Raw genomic sequence first — 18,224 nt, forward strand, 5'->3', positions numbered from 1 at the left:
CTTTGGACTCTCAGTCAGAGTTCACCACCTTGGTGGAAGAAGGGAAATTAGGCTTTCATGCTTCACTGCAGGCAGCCTTAGATGCTGCAGACACTGCCACAAGAGTCATGGCGACAGGGGTGGCTATGTGATGAGGAGCCTGGTTGCAAGTCTCAGGGTTACCCTACAAAGTCCAACATACGATTCAGGATCTCCCGTTTGAGGGTGAGACTCTATTTTCAGAGAAGACGGACAAACAGCTCCATAGACTAAAAGATTCCTAAGCCACCCTCAGATCCTTGGGCCTTCAGACCCCTGCCACACAGCGCAGACACTTCCGCCCACAACCTCGTCCAAGGTTCCAACAGCAGTACCCCCAGGGCAACTCTAGGAGGAGGAACCGGAGCGGTAGAAGAAGACAACATCTCTCCGCTAACCAAGGCCAGCCCAAACTGCCCTTTGACCCTAAACCAGCATTTTGAAGGTGCAGTCAAGGACAGCGCACCAGACCAGAGACTGGATTCACCCCGCCTTACCTTTTCCTTCTGACTATCTCCTTTCTACCGTGCTTGGTCCCATATAACTTTGGACCATTGGGTGCTTCGTACGGTAGAGAGGGGATACTCCATCCAATTCTGTGCCCTCCCACCCTTTCTCCCGCCTTCCCTGTCCCTCTTCAGGGACCCTTCTCATGAGAAGCTTCTCATTCAGGAGGTGCTATTGCTCCTAGCACTAGAGTCCTTGTCCTGGAGCACAGGGACAAGGGTTTCTATTCCTGCTATTTCCTAATACCGAAAGCCAAAGGTGGCCTAAGGCCTATCCTGGACCTGCATGACCTTAACAAGTTTGTGAGGAAACTCAGGTTCTGCATGGTCTCCTTGACCTCCATTATCCCTTCATTGAATCCAGCAGATTGGTATGCCGCCCTCGACTTGAAGGACACGTATTTTCACATAGCAATAGCGCAAAACCTCAGAAAGTACCTCAGGTTTGTGGTCAACAGTTCCCATTACCAATTTACGGTCCTCCCTTTCGGCCAGTCAGCGGCACCTCGAGTCTTCATCAAGTGCATGGCAGTCGTTGCTGCCTTTCTGCGGAAACATCAGTTACAGGTGTTCCCATACCTCGATGACTGGCTAATCAAAGGCTGATCCAGAGCTCAGGTGCAGGCTCAGGTGGCATTCATCAGAGCCACCTTCAAGAATCTGGACCTCCTACTGAACGAGGCAAAATTAACTCTGTCCCTGGTCCAGAGGATAGAGTTCATAGGAGCGGTTCTGGACTCAATCCAAGCCAGAGCATTCCTCCTGCAAGTGAGATTCCAGGTCCTTGATGCCATGATCCAGGTACTCAGGCAGTTCCCCAACACCACCGTGAGAAATTGTCTCAAACTGCTTGACTGCATGGTGGCCTGTACGTATGTGGTCTGACACACCAGACTCAGGCTTTGGCCACTTCAGTTGTGGCTTGTGTCAGATTACAGACCTGCCAGGGACAGCTTGGACAGGATCGTGACCCTGCCTTCCCCCATCCTTGACTTGCTCCTGTGGTGGACGGACGCTCAGCAGGTGTGCTCAGGAGTCCCCTTCACTGCTCCACAACCATCCCTGACACTAGTAATGGACACGTCAGATTTGGGATGGGGGGCTCATCTGGGGGACCACAGGACTCAGGGCCTCTGGTCACAGACAGAACTCCATCTTCATATCAATGTCAGGGAGCTGAGGGCAGTATGTCTAGCGTGTCAGTCATTCTTCCCGTATCTAACAGGTCGATGTGTATGGGTTATGATGGACAATATGACTGTGATGTTCTATGTCAACAAACGGGGGGGTGCATGCTCCTCTCCCCTGTGCCAGGAAGCCCTCAGGTTATGGGACTTTTGTATAAAGTACTCAGTCGATCTACAGGCATCGTACCTTCCAGGGGTCCGAAACAAGCTGGCGGACCACCTCAGCAGGTCTTTTCACAGCCACGAGTGGTTCCTTCGCCCGGACGTCGCATCTTCGGTCTTCCAGAAGTGGGGCTGTCCCCAGATCAACCTCTTTGCCACGCGATGCAACAGGAAGTGTCAGCAGTTCTTCTCCTTCCAGAATCACAGTCTGGGCTCCACAGCGGACGCATTTCTCCTCCATTGTGGGGGACTGCTTCTATACACCTTCCCACCCGTACTGCTCGTCCACAAGGTCCTGCTCAAGATGCGCAGAGATGGGGCTCAGGTCATTCCCATAGCACTAGCCTTGCCCCGCCAGCATTGGTACACGTCTTTCCTAGGCATGTCATTGGGAAACCCAATTACCCTTTACCAAAAACCCAATTGCATTTCCAGGACCTTCTCACGCAGGATCACAGGCGGCTCCAGCACCCGAATCTGCAGTCACTGCATCTCACAGCCTGGAGGCTTCATGGCTAAACCCATCTGAGCTCTTCTGTTCAGAAAAAGTCAAACAGGTTCTCTTGGGTAGTAGGAAACCCTCCGCTAGGGCCACATACCTGGCCAAGTGGAAGAGATTTTCAATCTGGTCAGCTCAGCGTGACTTTCCCCCGATGCTAGCCGCAGTGCCCCAGTTTTTGGATTATCTTTTCCACCTGAAGCAGGAAGGTCTCTCCTTGTCTTTTGTCAGTCGCATCCTGAAGGGCCTCAACAGGATGTACCCCCATGTCTGCCAACTGGTTCCTGCTTGGGACCTTAACTTGGTCCTCTCTAGGCTCCTGGAGCATCCCTTTGAGCCTCTAGCAACATGCTCCCTGCTCTACCTCTCCTACAAGGTCGCATTCCTGGTGGCGATAACTTCAGCCCGGATGGTGTTTGAGCTTAGGGCTCTAACGTCAGAGCTACCTTACACCGTGTTTTTTAAGGATAAGGTTCAGCTCAGACCCCATCTGGCCTTCCTCCCGAAGTTGGTATCGCAGTTCCACATCAACCAGGACATTTTTCTTCCTGGTGTTCTACCCCAAGCCTCATGCGAGTGGTAGTGAGCAGAGACTCCACACTCTTGATGTCCGCAGAGTGCAGGCTTTTTACATAGAAAGGATGAAACTGTTAAGGAAGACAGTACAGCTCTTTGTCGCAGTAGCGGACAGAATGAAGGGCCAGCCTGTTTCGACACAGTGCATTTCATCATGGATTGTGGCCTGCATTACTGAGTGCTACAATCTAGCAGGGATACCAGTGCCCCCGATAACTGCGCACTCTACAAGAGCACAAACTTCATCAACAGCTTTCCTGGCCCAGGTCCCCACCCAGGAAATCTGCAGGCTGGTGATGTGGTTATCGATACACACTTTCGCCGCACACTATGCAATTACTAGACAGGCCAGAGATGATGCAGCCTTTGGTAGAGCAGTACTCCAGTCAGTGGACAGCTCTGACCACAGCTCCTAATTTTGCTTGGGAGTCAACTGATTGGAATCAACATGAACAAGGACTCGAAGACGAAAAACCAGTTACTCACCTTCTCGTAACTGTTCTTCAAGATGTGTTATTCAGGTCCATTCCTATACCCATCCTCCTACCCTTCTGTTGGAGTAGCTGGCAAGAAGGAACTGAAGGGGTGGTGGGTCAGCAGGACTGTATATTAAGCATCATAAGGGTGTGACTCCAGGGGGTGCCCAGGCAGACCCGACAGATGCTGCTAAGGGAAAAATCTTCTTGCCATCGTGTTCGTGCATGTGCACACACCTGATTGGAATGGACATGAACACCACATCTCTAAGAACAACAGTTACGAGAAGGTGAGTAACCATTTCTTTTCATTCCCCTATCACAAACTTCTTCAGGTTAAGAACAAAAGATGGTTGGAGGTAGGGCCAGTTTCCGGTTGTGCCATTGGTTTTAGTGGGACCAAGATTGTACCTCAGTACACAAAGTCTTTACCTCTGGAGACTAAGCTAAAATCTGTTAGGTCTATAGTAGGATGATTTTGCTGGTTTGATTCTGGTCCTAGCTGCATTTATCCAGGTCTCCAAACCACTACTCAGCTGCGTGGGATTGTCCAGCTCTGTCTTGAAAAAGCCAAGGCCTTAGAGTTCCACAGTTCAGTTTGCTGTGATTGGCATGTGTTGGCAGAGCAGTCTGGGAGAAGACTGAGCCTCTCTGATTCGCAGCACGGTTGGGTCTCACTGTTCTCTTCATTGGCTTGTCCAGTTCATCCCACTTTTGAACTAATAAAACCTCAAATCATCCCCCCCGCACCAACTCAACACCAGAATTATTATGCTCACCATGTTTGGCGTTTCATTGGAGACTGACTGTTTTGATCTTTACAGGATGATAAAATATACACATGGCCACATTATCTGGAACATGCATCTGTGTATACAAAGAAAGTGATAGCTGCCAACCTTGCTAAGAACCTGATCCAACCCAATTGGAATGACTGGGATACCCTTGTCACTGGGCTTACCATCTCAGTACAACTACTTCTTTATACTGGTTTTGCTAGTCAGCTGCTGTATTGAACAGAACAGGCTGTGGTAATTTCTGGCAAACTCTGAGGTCTCACTTGTGGTCCCTATAATCCAGTGCATGGAATTATTCCCTTTCACAGTGTATCGAAATAGGAGTATCAGATATTTTTATCACAATTGCTTTGCCGTTGACTCTTCCTGAATATTTGGGTGCAGTAAAATAAAGTGCATTGGTTGACTCATTTGCAAACTGACAAATAAGTCACACCACTGGATTTGGAAGTCATTAGAATATTCTGTCATACTATATTACATAATGTAATGTAAACATTTTAAATGCATAATGTCAGACCATTTTGTTTTTAATGGTATTAATCAGAGGCTTCCATAGTGCTGGGATTGTGGATGGATGCATGGATTAGAGAAATTGGGACTCACGTGAAACCTGAATTCTTTTCCTCCAACAAACTGATAACCTTCCTTAGCACTGCTGCTCTTTAGTATTCCAATTCCCCTACTCCTTCTTTCCTTCAAAGATAATCACCTGATATTCCCAACACTAACCTGGACTTTCTGCCATTATCTGTTTCTCTTCAAAACCCAATTATCTTCTGGGTCTCAAACCCTCAATACGGAACTTTAACGTTGCTGGCATCTCTGGATGTCTGAGTCTCAGCAGACCTGTTGCAGTGTATGCACACACCGTCTCCCTTTGGGGCAGGACAGGGTGGTGATATAACCGTGGTTACTCTCCCTGGCGGCCCTTGGGGTGACTGCGGTACGGCCCAGAAGCCGGGATTACAGCCTAATGGCCAGAGTGAATATGGCAGCCCTTGGACACAGGGCAGAGTCAATATGGTGGGGAAAGGTGGGGGCTTCCCCCAGGGCGGGTGACGGCCTGGGTAGGAGGGCCCGGTCCCGCCCGACTCCACTGGGCCCCGACCCAGAGCCCTACCAGTGACGGGATGCTCCGTCACTGGGTGAGCAGGGAATCCTACCAAAACACATTGACCTCACTCCGGTAGGAGATACCACTCGCTCATCCTCCCTGGGTCACTTCCTACCATAGTTCCAGAAGCTGCTGTCCGTAGGGCATCAGGGTCTCCGAGCTCCTCAACGTGGATGGTCCTCTGATGCTCCTTAGGCTCCAGGCTTCCAATCCGGCTCGTAGGGTCTCTGGCTCTTGCAGGCAGGGGCTGTGGTGGCTCTTCAGCTGGTGCTTCAGCCAAAGGTCCTTCCCCTCTGGCAGTCAGCCCAGAATGAGCTGGGCTGCTCCCTTTTATACTGAGGCAGCAGTTGGAGCATGCCCAGTATGGCCTAAGGGGTGGGATTTCTGCCTCTCATAGTGTGGGATTAACCCTTCCCTTTCCAGTGCGGGGTATGCACACCCCATCACAAGACCCATCTGTCAGGTCTAGGATCTTAGATACGCAGTGTATCCCCAAAACACATAGGTTACAGCAGCCACTGAGTCTTGGCACAGACCGCCAGCCCTGATGAAAGATACCCTACAGTGGGACTGTTGGCAAAGGGAGGGAGGGCCCCTGTGGAGCTGGGGAAAGATAAAGAAACACAGGATGTTGGGAAGAACAAGAGTTATCGTGTCCAGTTTGGGGGACTCAGAGCGGGAGATTCCAGCTGAGGCAGGGGATGAGGAAGAAAAAGGATAGGATGGTTAGGGGGTTTTGAGCTCAAAGAAGGATCTGGTATCCTTGTGAATGTCAAGGAGAAGGATCGGAGTGAAATTAACTTGTCTCACCATACTAACTGTATCAAAAAGGCAATAAGGATTAGGTGAAGAACATGCTTGCAGTTGCTTGCTTTCAATGTGTGTACTTTCACTACGTTACCATTGCAGAAAAATTGGTACTGTTTTTGAATGTCTCTCTGAAGAGGATTGATCATAAATCATAGTAGTAGGGAATAGTGCTATTTTGCTCACACCTGAAATACTGGGAGCAATTCTTGTCTCCAGTTTGGGAAGAATACATTGTAGAAAAATTGTTAAACCATGATACAAAGAGTGAAGGCCACAGCACCTGAAATGCTTTAATGTTCCCTTTTTGTAAGTGTGGATTCTGTTGTCCATGAAGCCAGTTGGATTCCTTCTGTTGCTCGCTCTTTTGTGGGAATGATGCTTGAGTTTACCAGACTGATGTGGTATATGTTATTTCCCCGTAGGATTACATCCACCAGGTAACCTGCATCACGGAAAGAGAAAAGTTTATTGTGCCTATCCGAGCTATAGGGGCTCGGGCAATACTGGACTTCCCTGACCAGCTGAACTTCTCCACCTGCCCCGTCAAGTACAGCACTCAGAAAACTCTGCTGGTTCGCAACATTGGCAATAGAGAGGCCCGCTACAGAATCAGCCTTCAGAGGTAAAGGGGGCTTTGGTTGGTCTTCATGTGCTTCACCTCACTTGCTGAAGGCTGTGTTAATGTAGGGTAGCAAAGAGGAACCGAGCAATCAGATAATGTGCACATTGCAACTTAGAGCACACCAGCTGTTTATTGTTACTTGCTGTGTGATGGAAAAAGAGTCTGTCTCAGACTCCAACCCTTGTCCATGGTGAGTTGCAGAGTTTTAGGGCATGCTGTTGTGTGTGCTTCATGGAAATAGCATGCACCAAGCCTGTCAGATTTAAAGGAAAAAATCTTGTTGCAGCCCTGTAGTTAAAGATACAAATAGAAGAATGGTAGCTAAGTCCTTCTCCCACTATGGAGTCTATGGGTAGGAGATGTTGTCAGTTGTTGAATGTGGGTGTGTTCTCTCTGTGTGCTGTACTGACTCTGGCCAGGTAGCCAGTACAGCAGACTCTGATCAAACTGCCCAGGAAGACCACAGACTTGGTTCAGAAGCGAAAGCCCTTGGCCAGGTTTATGGTCAATGAAGCCCGGTTCTAGTGCCCAGGCTCAATGGTTATAGGTACACTAACACATGTATACTCATTACAATGGACCAGTTCAGTGAACTGCGGGATTTTTCATTCCCACCATGGCCAGACAAAGACACCCCCCTATGACCCCTATTTTATACACCAATACAAACAAGTTATGTATTGCCCCTCTGATGTGGTTAGTTACCACCCTTTACCTTGTACCTGGTCGTTGGATCAAAACATCTCTATCCATCACACTGTCATCCTGACCTTATTTTTAAGAGGTGTCAGTGTGCCCTTGCATCATCTTCAGGGAGTGTGTGTACACCATTACCTTGTATTGGGATGTTCTGGTACTAAGTGCTTGAGTTTTCGCAATGCCTTGCCAAGTTCATGTATCGGATAGTGAACCTGCAAGCAGGCATCTGCTTTGTAAAAGGGTTTTGCTTATAGCTTGAGTCTTGGTAACTTTGCTTTATCTCAGCAGGGCCTGTCTTTAGTTCAGGCCTTGGGCCTTACACCATACCACTTATACCAGGCCTGTCTCAGGCTCTTTCTTTCTACAGAGAAGCTTGTCAATCAGAGTCCATTTCCTATCAATCAGACACCATCCTCCAGATTTAGCTGCAATAGCTATTGTATGGTAAAGAAATACCAGCTGAGTACTAAAACTTCTTTAAAGGTGCTTAACAGCTCCCCCGCATAGATACACCATAGATTATAGGTTTCAGAGTAGCAGCCGTGTTAGTCTGTATTCGCAAAAAAGAAAAAGGATACTTGTGGCACCTTAGAGACTAACAAATTTATTTGAGCATAAGCTTTTGTGAGCTACAGCTCACTTCATTGGATGCAGTTGGTGGAAAATACAGTGGGGAGATTTATATACACACACACAGAGAACATGAAACAATGGGTTTATCATACACACTGTAAGGAGAGTGATCACTTAAGATAAGCCATCACCAGCAGCAGGGGGGGAAAGGAGGAAAACCTTTCATGGTGACAAGCAAGGTAAGCTAATTCCAGCAGTTAACAAGAATATCTAAGGAACAGTGGGGGGTTGGGTGGGTGGGGGGGAGAAATACCATGGGGAAATAGTTTTACTTTGTGTAATGACTCATCCATTCCTAGTCTCTATTCAAGCCTAAGTTAATTGTATCCAGTTTGCAAATTAATTCCAATTCAGCAGTCTCTCGTTGCAGTCTGTTTTTGAAGCTTTTTTGATGAAGGATAGCCACCCTTAGGTCTGTAATCGAGTGACCAGAGAGATTGAAGTGTTTTCCAACTGGTTTTTGAATGTTATAATTCTTGACGTCTGATTTGTGTCCATTCATTCTTTTACGTAGAGACTGTCCAGTTTGGCCAATGTACATAGCAGAGGGGCATTGCTGGCACATGATGGCATATATCACATTGGTAGATGCGCAGGTGAACGAGCCTCTGATAGTGTGGCTGATGTGATTAGGCCCTATGATGGTATCCCCTGAATAGATATGTGGACAGAGTTGGCAACGGGCTTTGTTGCAAGGATAGGTTCCTGGGTTAGTGGTTATGTTGTGTGGTGTGTGGTTGCTGGTGAGTATTTGCTTCAGATTGGGGGGCTGTCTGTAAGCAAGGACTGGCCTGTCTCCCAAGATCTGTGAGAGTGATGGGTCGTCCTTCAGGATAGGTTGTAGATCCTTGATGATGCGTTGGAGAGGTTTTAGTTGGGGGCTGAAGGTGATGGCTAGTGGTATTCTGTTATTTTCTTTGTTGGGCCTGTCCTGTAGTAGGTGACTTCTGGGTACTCTTCTGGCTCTGTCAATCTGTTTCTTCACTTCAACAGGTGGGTATTGTAGTTGTAGGAATGCATGATAGAGATCTTGTAGGTGTTTGTCTCTGTCTGAGGGGTTGGAGCAAATGCGGTTATAGCGTAGAGCTTGGCTGTAGACAATGGATCCAGTGGTATGATCTGGATGAAAGCTAGAGGCATGTAGGTAGGAATAGCGGTCAGTAGGTTTCCGATATAGGGTGGTGTTTATGTGACCATCGCTTATTAGCACTGTAGTGTCCAGGAAGTGGATCTCTTGTGAGGACTGGTCCAGGCTGAGGTTGATGGTGGGATGGAAATTGTTGAAATCCTGGTGGAATTCCTCAAGGGCTTCTTTTCCATGGGTCCAGATGATGAAGATGTCATCAATGTAGTGCAAGTAGAGTAGGGGCATTAGGGGACGAGAGCTGAGGAAGCGTTGTTCTAAGTCAGCCATAAAAATGTTGGCATACTGTGGGGCCATGCGGGTACCCATCGCAGTGCCGCTGATTTGAAGGTATACATTGTCACCAAATGTGAAATAGTTATGGGTGAGGACAAAGTCACAAAGTTCAGCCACCAGCTTAGCCGTGACAGTATCGGGGATACTGTTCCTGATGGCTTGTAGTCCATCTTTGTGTGGAATGTTGGTGTAGAGGGCTTCTACATCCATAGTGGCTAGGATGGTGTTTTTAGGAAGATCACCAATGGACTGTAGTTTCCTCAGGAAGTCAGTGGTGTCTCGAAGATAGCTGGGAGTGCTGGTAACGAAGGGCCTGAGGAGGGAGTCTACATAGCCAGACAATCCTGCTGTCAGGGTGCCAATGCCTGAGATGATGGGGCGTCCAGGATTTCCAGGTTTATGGATCTTGGGTAGCAGATAGAATACCCCAGGTCGGGGTTCTAGGGGTGTGTCTGTGCGGATTTGTTCTTGTGCTTTTTCAGGGAGTTTCTTGAGCAAATGCTGTAGTTTCTTTTGGTAACTGTCAATGGGATCAGAGGGTAATGGCTTGTAGAAAGTGGTGTTGGAGAGCTGCCCAGTAGCCTCTTGTTCATATTCTGACCTATTCATGATGAGGAGAACACTTCAATCTCTCCGGTCATACGATTACAGACCTGAGGGTGGCTATCCTTCAACAAAAAAACTTCAGAAACAGACTCCAAGGAGAGACTGCTGAATTGGAATTAATTTGAAAACTGAATACAATTAACTTAGGCTTGAATACAGACTGGGAGTGGATGGGTCATTACATAAAGTAAAACTATTTCCCCATGTTATTTCTCCCCCTACCCCACCCCCTACTGTTCCTCAGATGTTCTTGTTAACTGCTGGAAATGGTCCACCTTGATTATCACGACAAAAGGTTTTCCTCCTTCCCCCCCCTCCTTCCTACTGGTAATAGCTCATTTTAAGTGATCACTCTCCTTACAGTGTGTATGATAAAACCAATTGTTTCATGTTCTCTGTGCGTGTATATAAATCTCCCCACTGTATTTTCCACCAAATGCATCCAATGAAGAGAGCTGTAGCTCACAAAAGCTTATGCTCAAATAAATTTGTTAGTCTCTAAGGTGCCACAAGTACTCCTTTTCTTTTTTACCATAGATTATATGCATGTTAAACTTCACTAACTATGTATGTCAGTCAGTTCCTAGGTCAGCAATCAACCAGTTCAATCCCGATTTGCAACATGGAATTGAATGCATTGGAAAACTTTTTTTAATAATCTTGAACTCCAAGAAAAATCCAGCTGACTGCTATGAAAGTACACATTGACTGTGTAAAGATGAATAGCTGATAAGATTTCTCTTGTAGTCAAATAGTTGTGGGGAATCTGTCATCTTTTGCATTTTATTACAAATTTTCCAAAACCAGACTGGATTTTCAAGCAGAAAATTTACATCTTTGACTACCAACACTATTTTGTGCTAATTAAAAAGAGAAGCCACTCTGCTGTTCAGATTCCTTTTAAATACTTATCTGCTCTTTCAGCATTGCAGCTGCAGCAGGGTTTTGGTTTTTTAAGTGCCAAAAAATACTCAGTGAAATGTCAAAAAGAGCTCTGCAGTGAAAACACTAAGAGAGATTGACCTCCAAGCAGAGCTGACAATCCAGTTGGAGAGTCAGGCCAATACACCACTGCACAGGATAATAAACCATTAGCTGGCAATTATGTACAAATAAATATGTCTACGCATACTTTCACCAGAGAGAGACTCTTTTTCTGTTAGCAGTATGGGGGTTGATACTGGGTGCAGTAGAGACTGTGATGGTGTTACTAACAGTACAGGTGATGGGGATAAAGTTCAATTTGACACTGGCTCTTCTGCATATCATCAGTTGTAACTTGAGGATGGTGATTGACTGTTATCTTTGAGCATTCAGACTTGTGCCAGGAGCTTCACAAATAAATGAGAGATGTGTTCCCTGTCCTGGAGAGCAGACAATGAAAATATAAGATGGTATGCAATAGTGAGACCAGCAGCGTGGAGATTAGGGGACGGTAGCATTAGAGTTACAAGTACACACCTGAATTCTGCTAAGTATGTGAGCACATGCTTAAGTCGATCTCTGTTCAATAAAGTGACTAAGCACATGCCTAAAGTTAAGCATGTGCTTAGTCTTTGCTGAATAAGAATGGACTGTTGAATTGGGGCCATAATGTACATTTCTTGGGTGTGTCTTGAAGTGCTCTTAATGTGTGTCCATTAGAGTTCAGTGAATAATAATTTTTTTTTGTTTTGATGGCCAAATTGGGGGCGAAAAGTTCAGTTAACTTTTAATCGAAACAGAATTTTTTCATTTTTTCTTGCTGAAACAAAACTCTGGAAAAAATATGTTTGGGTGGAAAGGAAATATTTTGAATGGTGATTGGGAAACACCATTTTGGAAGTTTTTGTTTTCAGGGTTTTTTTTACTGAAACTATTTGCCAAATTTGACCTGAATTTGTGCAGTTTCAGTGCCCCAAAATAGCATTTTTCAGCAAATTTACTAATCACTTCCCCCAAAATCACCCAACTCTAGTATCCATGTGTGTGTATTTTTACATATAAATATATTTTAAAAATTGAGGAGTTCATGGTGTGGTGGAATGGAACTGGAGTTAGGGCATATAAATGAATAAACATAGGAAGGTGTCCTGGTCTCTTCCCCCTCTCTTTTTGTGATTGATAAAAGTAGAATAATGAGTTTCTCTTCTGTGATATTCAGCAAGATAAATATCAAGGACCAGGAACTTTGAAATGAAAATGGTGCCTGGGAGCAAATCTCAGTGCACAGCTACTAGTTTTAATCAACCTTCTTTGTTGTTGACACTAAAAACATTGTGCTACGCCACCTTGTAGGGAAGGGATGTTGAATTTAAAAGATGAGCACTTGTATTTAGGAGCTTTACCACAAAGCTCCTAAAAGTTTTAGCAAACTCTCATGCAGAAAGAGTTATTGATGCTTTACTGTATTCTGATTCATCATTATGATGAGTATGCCCATGACCCCAGCTCCCTACCCCCACCTAGCACAGGCAGGCCCCTCTCTGAGCCTTTGCCCATACCCTCACCATACCCACCCACCTGTGCCTCATGGCCATGAATAAATTTAGACTGGAAATTAGGTTTCTAACCATCAGAGTAGTGAGGTTCTGGAATAGCTTCCCAACAGGAGTAGTGGGGGCAAACAACTAACCTAGTTTGAAAATGGAGTTTGATAAGTTTATGAAGGGGATGATCTGATGGGGTTGCCTGCTGTTGCAGGGGACCGGACTCGATGACCCAGGAGGTCCCTTCCAGTCCTAAGTCCCTATGTTTGTCACAGCTGCAGTGTCAGAAATCCTCTCTCATCACTCAGTGTACTTCCAACACTTCCTCCTCCTTCTCCCTGATGTTCTGGAGAGCAGGAGAGCATGGAGCTGCCCTGGCTCCTCTCCTCTTTGTTGACAATGTAGTGCCAACATTGTGTGGGAGCTTAGCTGGAGAAAGTGGCAAAGTATAGTTCTGTGGGTCTCAGAGCATCTTTTCCCCTACGTCTGAGGCCAGTGCACGTCAGGTTGAGAACTGCAAATCATCAGGCTCATTCTAGGAGAGAACCATGCCAGAAAAGAAGAAATTCAAGGCGATTGATCCCCTTTCCAAACAGAAAGATACATTGAGTCAAATTCTTCCATCATGCAACTCCACTGATGTCACTTGAGTTACGTGAAGGTTGAGATTGTCCCATCAATGGTCAAGCTAAGGGAGAAGATGTCTACCGAATCAGACCAAGACCACAGGCAACCAGGAAACAGAGAAAGTGGAAGGTTGATCAGCTGCAGTAACAAACAGTGATTCTGAAGAACTGATAAAGATGATCAGCTCATCTTCTCTCTTCAGAAGCTTCCTCCTAGCTGTCTCTCTGCAGAGCTTCTTGTCTCTGTCAGGAAATGATGCAGAGGACAGTTAGCGCCATCACAGTAATCAAGGATCCTTCTGGGATATAGTTCAGTCTCTTTGATGCTGAAGAAGAGCTCCCAAAAATGGAGGCTGGAGGCATAGAAGAGATGGAGATGTGGAAAGGGAGAAGCTGAAGATTCTTTGCAGGATTCTTCTGTGGTATGATGGAGTGTTGGCAGCTCTGCTTATCCCATCAAAGAGACCTGTCTAACTGGAACAATCTTATTTCTTGTCTTGGTAACAGTACCATTATTAAAATTAATATATGTGCTCAGATTAAATTAGGGTTTGGGATTAGCCCCTTTTACGTCCTAATGGAGGCCTGGAGGACATTCAGTCACTAGTAGGTTAATGCAACTCTGCTAGTGATTTCTCAGGTCAGCAGGTGATTTTTTAATGAAATCAAAAGAATGGGAAAGCCAGTTTTCAGTCTAACCTAAACTATTGTATTGTGAAGAACAGGTTTGGACACTGATAATGAGGAAGCAAAGACATTTTAGGAGGGAATAGAGAAAAAGGCAAATAAAAGGTTATAGATGAAAGGTATAATATGGGTTGATAAGAATATTGTTGCACCTGTGTGTGGTCCATACATCTCGCAACTGGACAGATATTGAGGGTTTAGTTTAAAACTTAAATAAATTAATTGAATGTTGCCAACGCCACTTCCTCTTGTTTGTTACAATCCTAAATTTATAGCAGTGGTATTTGGGTTTGGCATCTTGATCAGATAGATACATTTGGCAAGCTCTTTAAAGAAGGGAAACTGATGACTGGAGGAATCAAGCTAAATATAAATGTCAAAATATCCTTTTATGTTATAACTTAGAAATTCAGTATTGGTCCCTTTCCAGTGTGGAAATAGGGGCCAGATCCTTGGTGTCTAGCTCTGTTGAAATCAATGGAGTGAGGCTGATTGGTACATGCTGAAGCTCTGACTGTGATTATTATTGACTGTAGAGAGCCTTCTAAACTTAGGCAGGTAAAATGGAGACAGTAGAGTAGAGTAGATCAAAACCAGAATTTGAAAAACAAATCAAATAGCTAAGTATATAAAAGACAAATAATACATCAAAAGTAGGAAAGTCATGTAAAGGAGAAAAAATAAGATACTTGAAGATTTTTCAATATCCAGGGTCACTGGTGATCAGTTTAAAAGGATAGATTATTCAGAACCAGTATAGTTTTTAAGATCAATGCACAATTAATGAATTAAAAGCTAAAGTTTAATCTGACATCTTCATCTCAGCTGACCATTTGGCCATTGAAATCCATTCCCAGCTGGGGTGTGTAGCCTACCGTCTGTTTTATTATTTATGAACTACAGAAACCAACATGATGAATTGATTTAGGTCAAGAAAAGTTTAGGTTTAACAACGGGTCTCCCATTCCCCAGACCTGGAGACCTGGGATGCCTGTCAAAGATAATGCATTCAGGCTTCAGAGGAAAAAAAAGAAGGCAATGTGGCCTAGTGGATAGAGTATTAGACTGGGACTCAGGTAACCTAAGTTCTACTCCTGGCTCAGTTACTGATCTTCTGTGTGACCTTAGGCAAGTAGCTTCACTTCTCTGTATATCTATCTTCTCTATTTTGATTGTAACTCTTCAGATGAGGGGTGGCTTTTTACTAAGTATGTGTACAGTGCCTAGCACACCGTTTCTCAAAAGTGGCCACCGGAGGGTTTCTCTGCGGCCACGACAGCTTCCCGGGCGGTGATAGCAAAGCATCGGCCCATTCCCCTCCCTCTCTCTTTCCCTCCCTCTTGCTCCTGGATGCGCCACTCTGCACCTCTCCAGAAACAGGTGGGGCACAATGCTGAAGGAACAACGTGAGTTCTCTACCTCGGGGGATGGGAAGACTTAGTGGGGCTGGAGTGGTTGGGCGGTGGTGACCTAGGGAGCCTGGCTGCAGACTAGGGCTTCAGACTCCAATCCCTGGCTGCATAGCAGTGGGCTCCAATCTCTGGCTCTGGCTGGGTGGCGCCAACCCCCAATCCTGCTGGCAGCCGCTGGTTCAGGCACTGATCCCCATCCATTCGCTTACCCCATCCATGCGCTCCAACCCCCTACTATAGTCACTGACCCCAGGTGCTGGCCCCAAGCCCTGATCCTGGGTGCAGATCCCCAGCGCTGGCCTTGGGCTCCGTTGGGTGCTGGCTCTGTATGCCAACCCCTAGTCCTGGCTATGCGGCAGCAGGCGCAGACCCCAAGAGCCAGCTCCACACCCTGGTGGCAGTCAACCCCCGGCTGTGCGCTCCAACCCCCAGCCCTGGCTGCTGACCCTGGGCACTGCTCCTGGATGTTGACCCGAGGTACCAGCAGGTGCTGGCCATAGGCGCCAATCCCCAGCCCTCGATGCCAGCTCCGGTGCAGATGCCCAGCCCCGGGCACACAGCAGCAAACACCAACCCCAAGTTCTGGCAGGTGCTGGCCCTGGACACTGACCTCCAGTCCCAGTTGCGCAGCAGCAGGCTCCATGAGTGCTAGCCCAGGGCACTTACTCCTAACCCCGGCTGTGCAGCAGCAGGCATGGACCCCAAGTGCCAACCCTGGGTGCCGACCCCTGGCCCCAGTCACACAGCAGCAAGGACCAGCTCCAGGTGCCAACTGATAGACTGCTGGGTGGCCACACAGCCAGCAAGTGCTGCGCACTTCAGGTGCCCCTCCCTGCACTGCCGCGCTGCTCCTGCCCTCTGCTTTGGAGTCCCTGGCTAGCTGCTCCCGGGAACCTCCTGCTTCCTGTGCAGAGTTGGGGGGAGGGGAGGCACTGATGTCAGGGTGTCCCCCTCCCCCCACCCCTGTACCCCATTTCTGCAGAGTGGAGGCGGGGAACATGACAGGGCTCAGGAGTGGGACATGGGACAGAGTTTGCTGGCGTTTGCTGCTGTGTCTCAGACCGGTGAGTGCTGATCTACCTAAAGGGCAGCATGTGTCTTTCTCTCTCACACACACTAATTTTTCCCTGTGGGTGCTCCAGCTCTGGAGCACCCATGGTGTCGGCGCCTATGCTAGCTGCCTTAGCCTACAAGCTCAGACTAAAGCCTGCTTCCTTCTCTGCCCTGTCCCAAAGGTCCAGAGCCTGAACTCTTAATTGCTTTCCCTCCCAGCCAAGAGGCTACGGGCTAAAGACTGCTCACTGCTTTATTCCGCCTGGGCGGGGGGCCGAGCACAAGACTGTTCCTGCTGGCTTACCTCTGCTAGGTGGCTACAGAACTATAGACTGCATACAGCTCAGCCACAGCAGCAAGGCCCCAGCCTGAGGATTATTGCCTAATACAGCAAGGCATAGTGGCCTCCATCCCCACTTGAGAGTGATAGACCACTACACTTCCCTTCCTCATCCTGCCATCTACATAGGTAACTTTAACAGCCATCCCAAAGTCTGGGGATACTGCTCAAATGACACAACTGGGGAACAGCTCACAGAATGGGTCTCCCTTGAAGTTCTCCACCTGCTCTATGATCCGAAGCAATCCAGATCTTTTCGGACTGCAAGTTGTACAATGGATCACAGCCCTGACCTGTGTTTTGTGACCTGTAACAGCACAGGTATTCCACTGGCCACAACAAGAACCATTTTAAGTCACTTCCCACATAACCAACATCACTCAGTTATCCTCCAACATTAGTTGAAGACAGGGATCACGCTTGTTGATTTGTGTTAGAGGGCTTTCCCTTCATCCTCTCCCCTGATTCTTGTCACGCATATGGAAAGCGGACCAGAAGTCCAAAGTGCAAGCAATGTGATTTTTATTGGGGTTAATTTCCAGCAGGCATATGTATACTATAATTCAATTCTGCAGAGCCCTCTTTCCCAGTGTTCCCACTCCTTCCTCTTCAGCAGGCATAATTATAACTGAAATGCACACCCATAGTCCCACCTCTTACAACTTATGGTCATGTTCCGTTTTGGGGCTCGTCTGGCTAGGGTCTTCCTTCCTACCCCTTTTGTACCCCATGGGAGGGGTAAGGAATGAGGTTGTACTTCGGTCAGGGGCAAGCATTTCTCTGGTCTTTTCGGTTTCAGAGTAGCAGCCATGTTAGTTTGTATTCGCAAAAAGAAAAGCAGTACTTGTGGCACCTTAGAGACTAACAAATTTATTTGAGCATAAGCTTTCATGAGCTACAGCTCACTTCATCCCGAAAGCTTATGCTCAAATAAATTTGTTAGTCTCTAAGGTGCCACAAGTCCTCCTTTTCTGGTCTTTTAGTGTTTTACTGGTTGCTTGACCTTGGCTTGAGATAAGGAGTTGAGGCAGTCTTCAAGTGAGCACTCATATATTATATTCCCATCATGCCTGAAAACACTTTAACTGCTTTTATCTATTTCCATTATACTAACAAACCCATCTGGTTTAGGCAAAAGCAACATTTACAGCATCTCTTTGGTTTTAGTAAAATCCTTTTGTTCATACATATTAGTAAAAATGTATATATATCCAACACCAAACAGACAAGCAGAACTCAAAATATTATCTCAGGCAAAACTCAGGCCTGGATCTTACATTGGCACTAATACGGTTAACAATTTGTCCTCTGCACACAACACTGTCTGGAGACAGGGCCTCCTCCTCAAGATCTCCCGTGTCATTCACTGCTGGCGAACGATCTGTCTCCTGGGAGCGATGACTGGGGACCGCAGCTTTAAGGTACACCATAATGGCCAGATCAGTAGACCAAGAACTCTTAACTTAGGCATCCCTCAGGGCTTTATCCTGGCCCTGATACTTTTTAAATC

General features: G+C 46.7%; 1 protein-coding gene across 4 annotated transcripts in view; it reads left to right on the top strand.

The window, feature by feature from the left end:
* The window catches only part of HYDIN (HYDIN axonemal central pair apparatus protein), a 450,179-nt gene that overhangs the window by 111,746 nt on the left and 320,209 nt on the right, over positions 1-18,224 (top strand). For all 4 annotated transcript variants that reach the window (XM_043494938.1, XM_038368829.2, XM_038368830.2 and 1 more), the window contains exon 6: positions 6,571-6,770. In XM_043494938.1, coding sequence (XP_043350873.1) covers positions 6,571-6,770 — 200 coding nt within the window. The remainder of the gene's footprint in view (positions 1-6,570; positions 6,771-18,224) is intronic.

The sequence above is a fragment of the Dermochelys coriacea genome, chromosome 12 (genome assembly GCF_009764565.3).
Source record: "Dermochelys coriacea isolate rDerCor1 chromosome 12, rDerCor1.pri.v4, whole genome shotgun sequence".
NCBI lineage: Eukaryota > Metazoa > Chordata > Testudines > Dermochelyidae > Dermochelys > Dermochelys coriacea.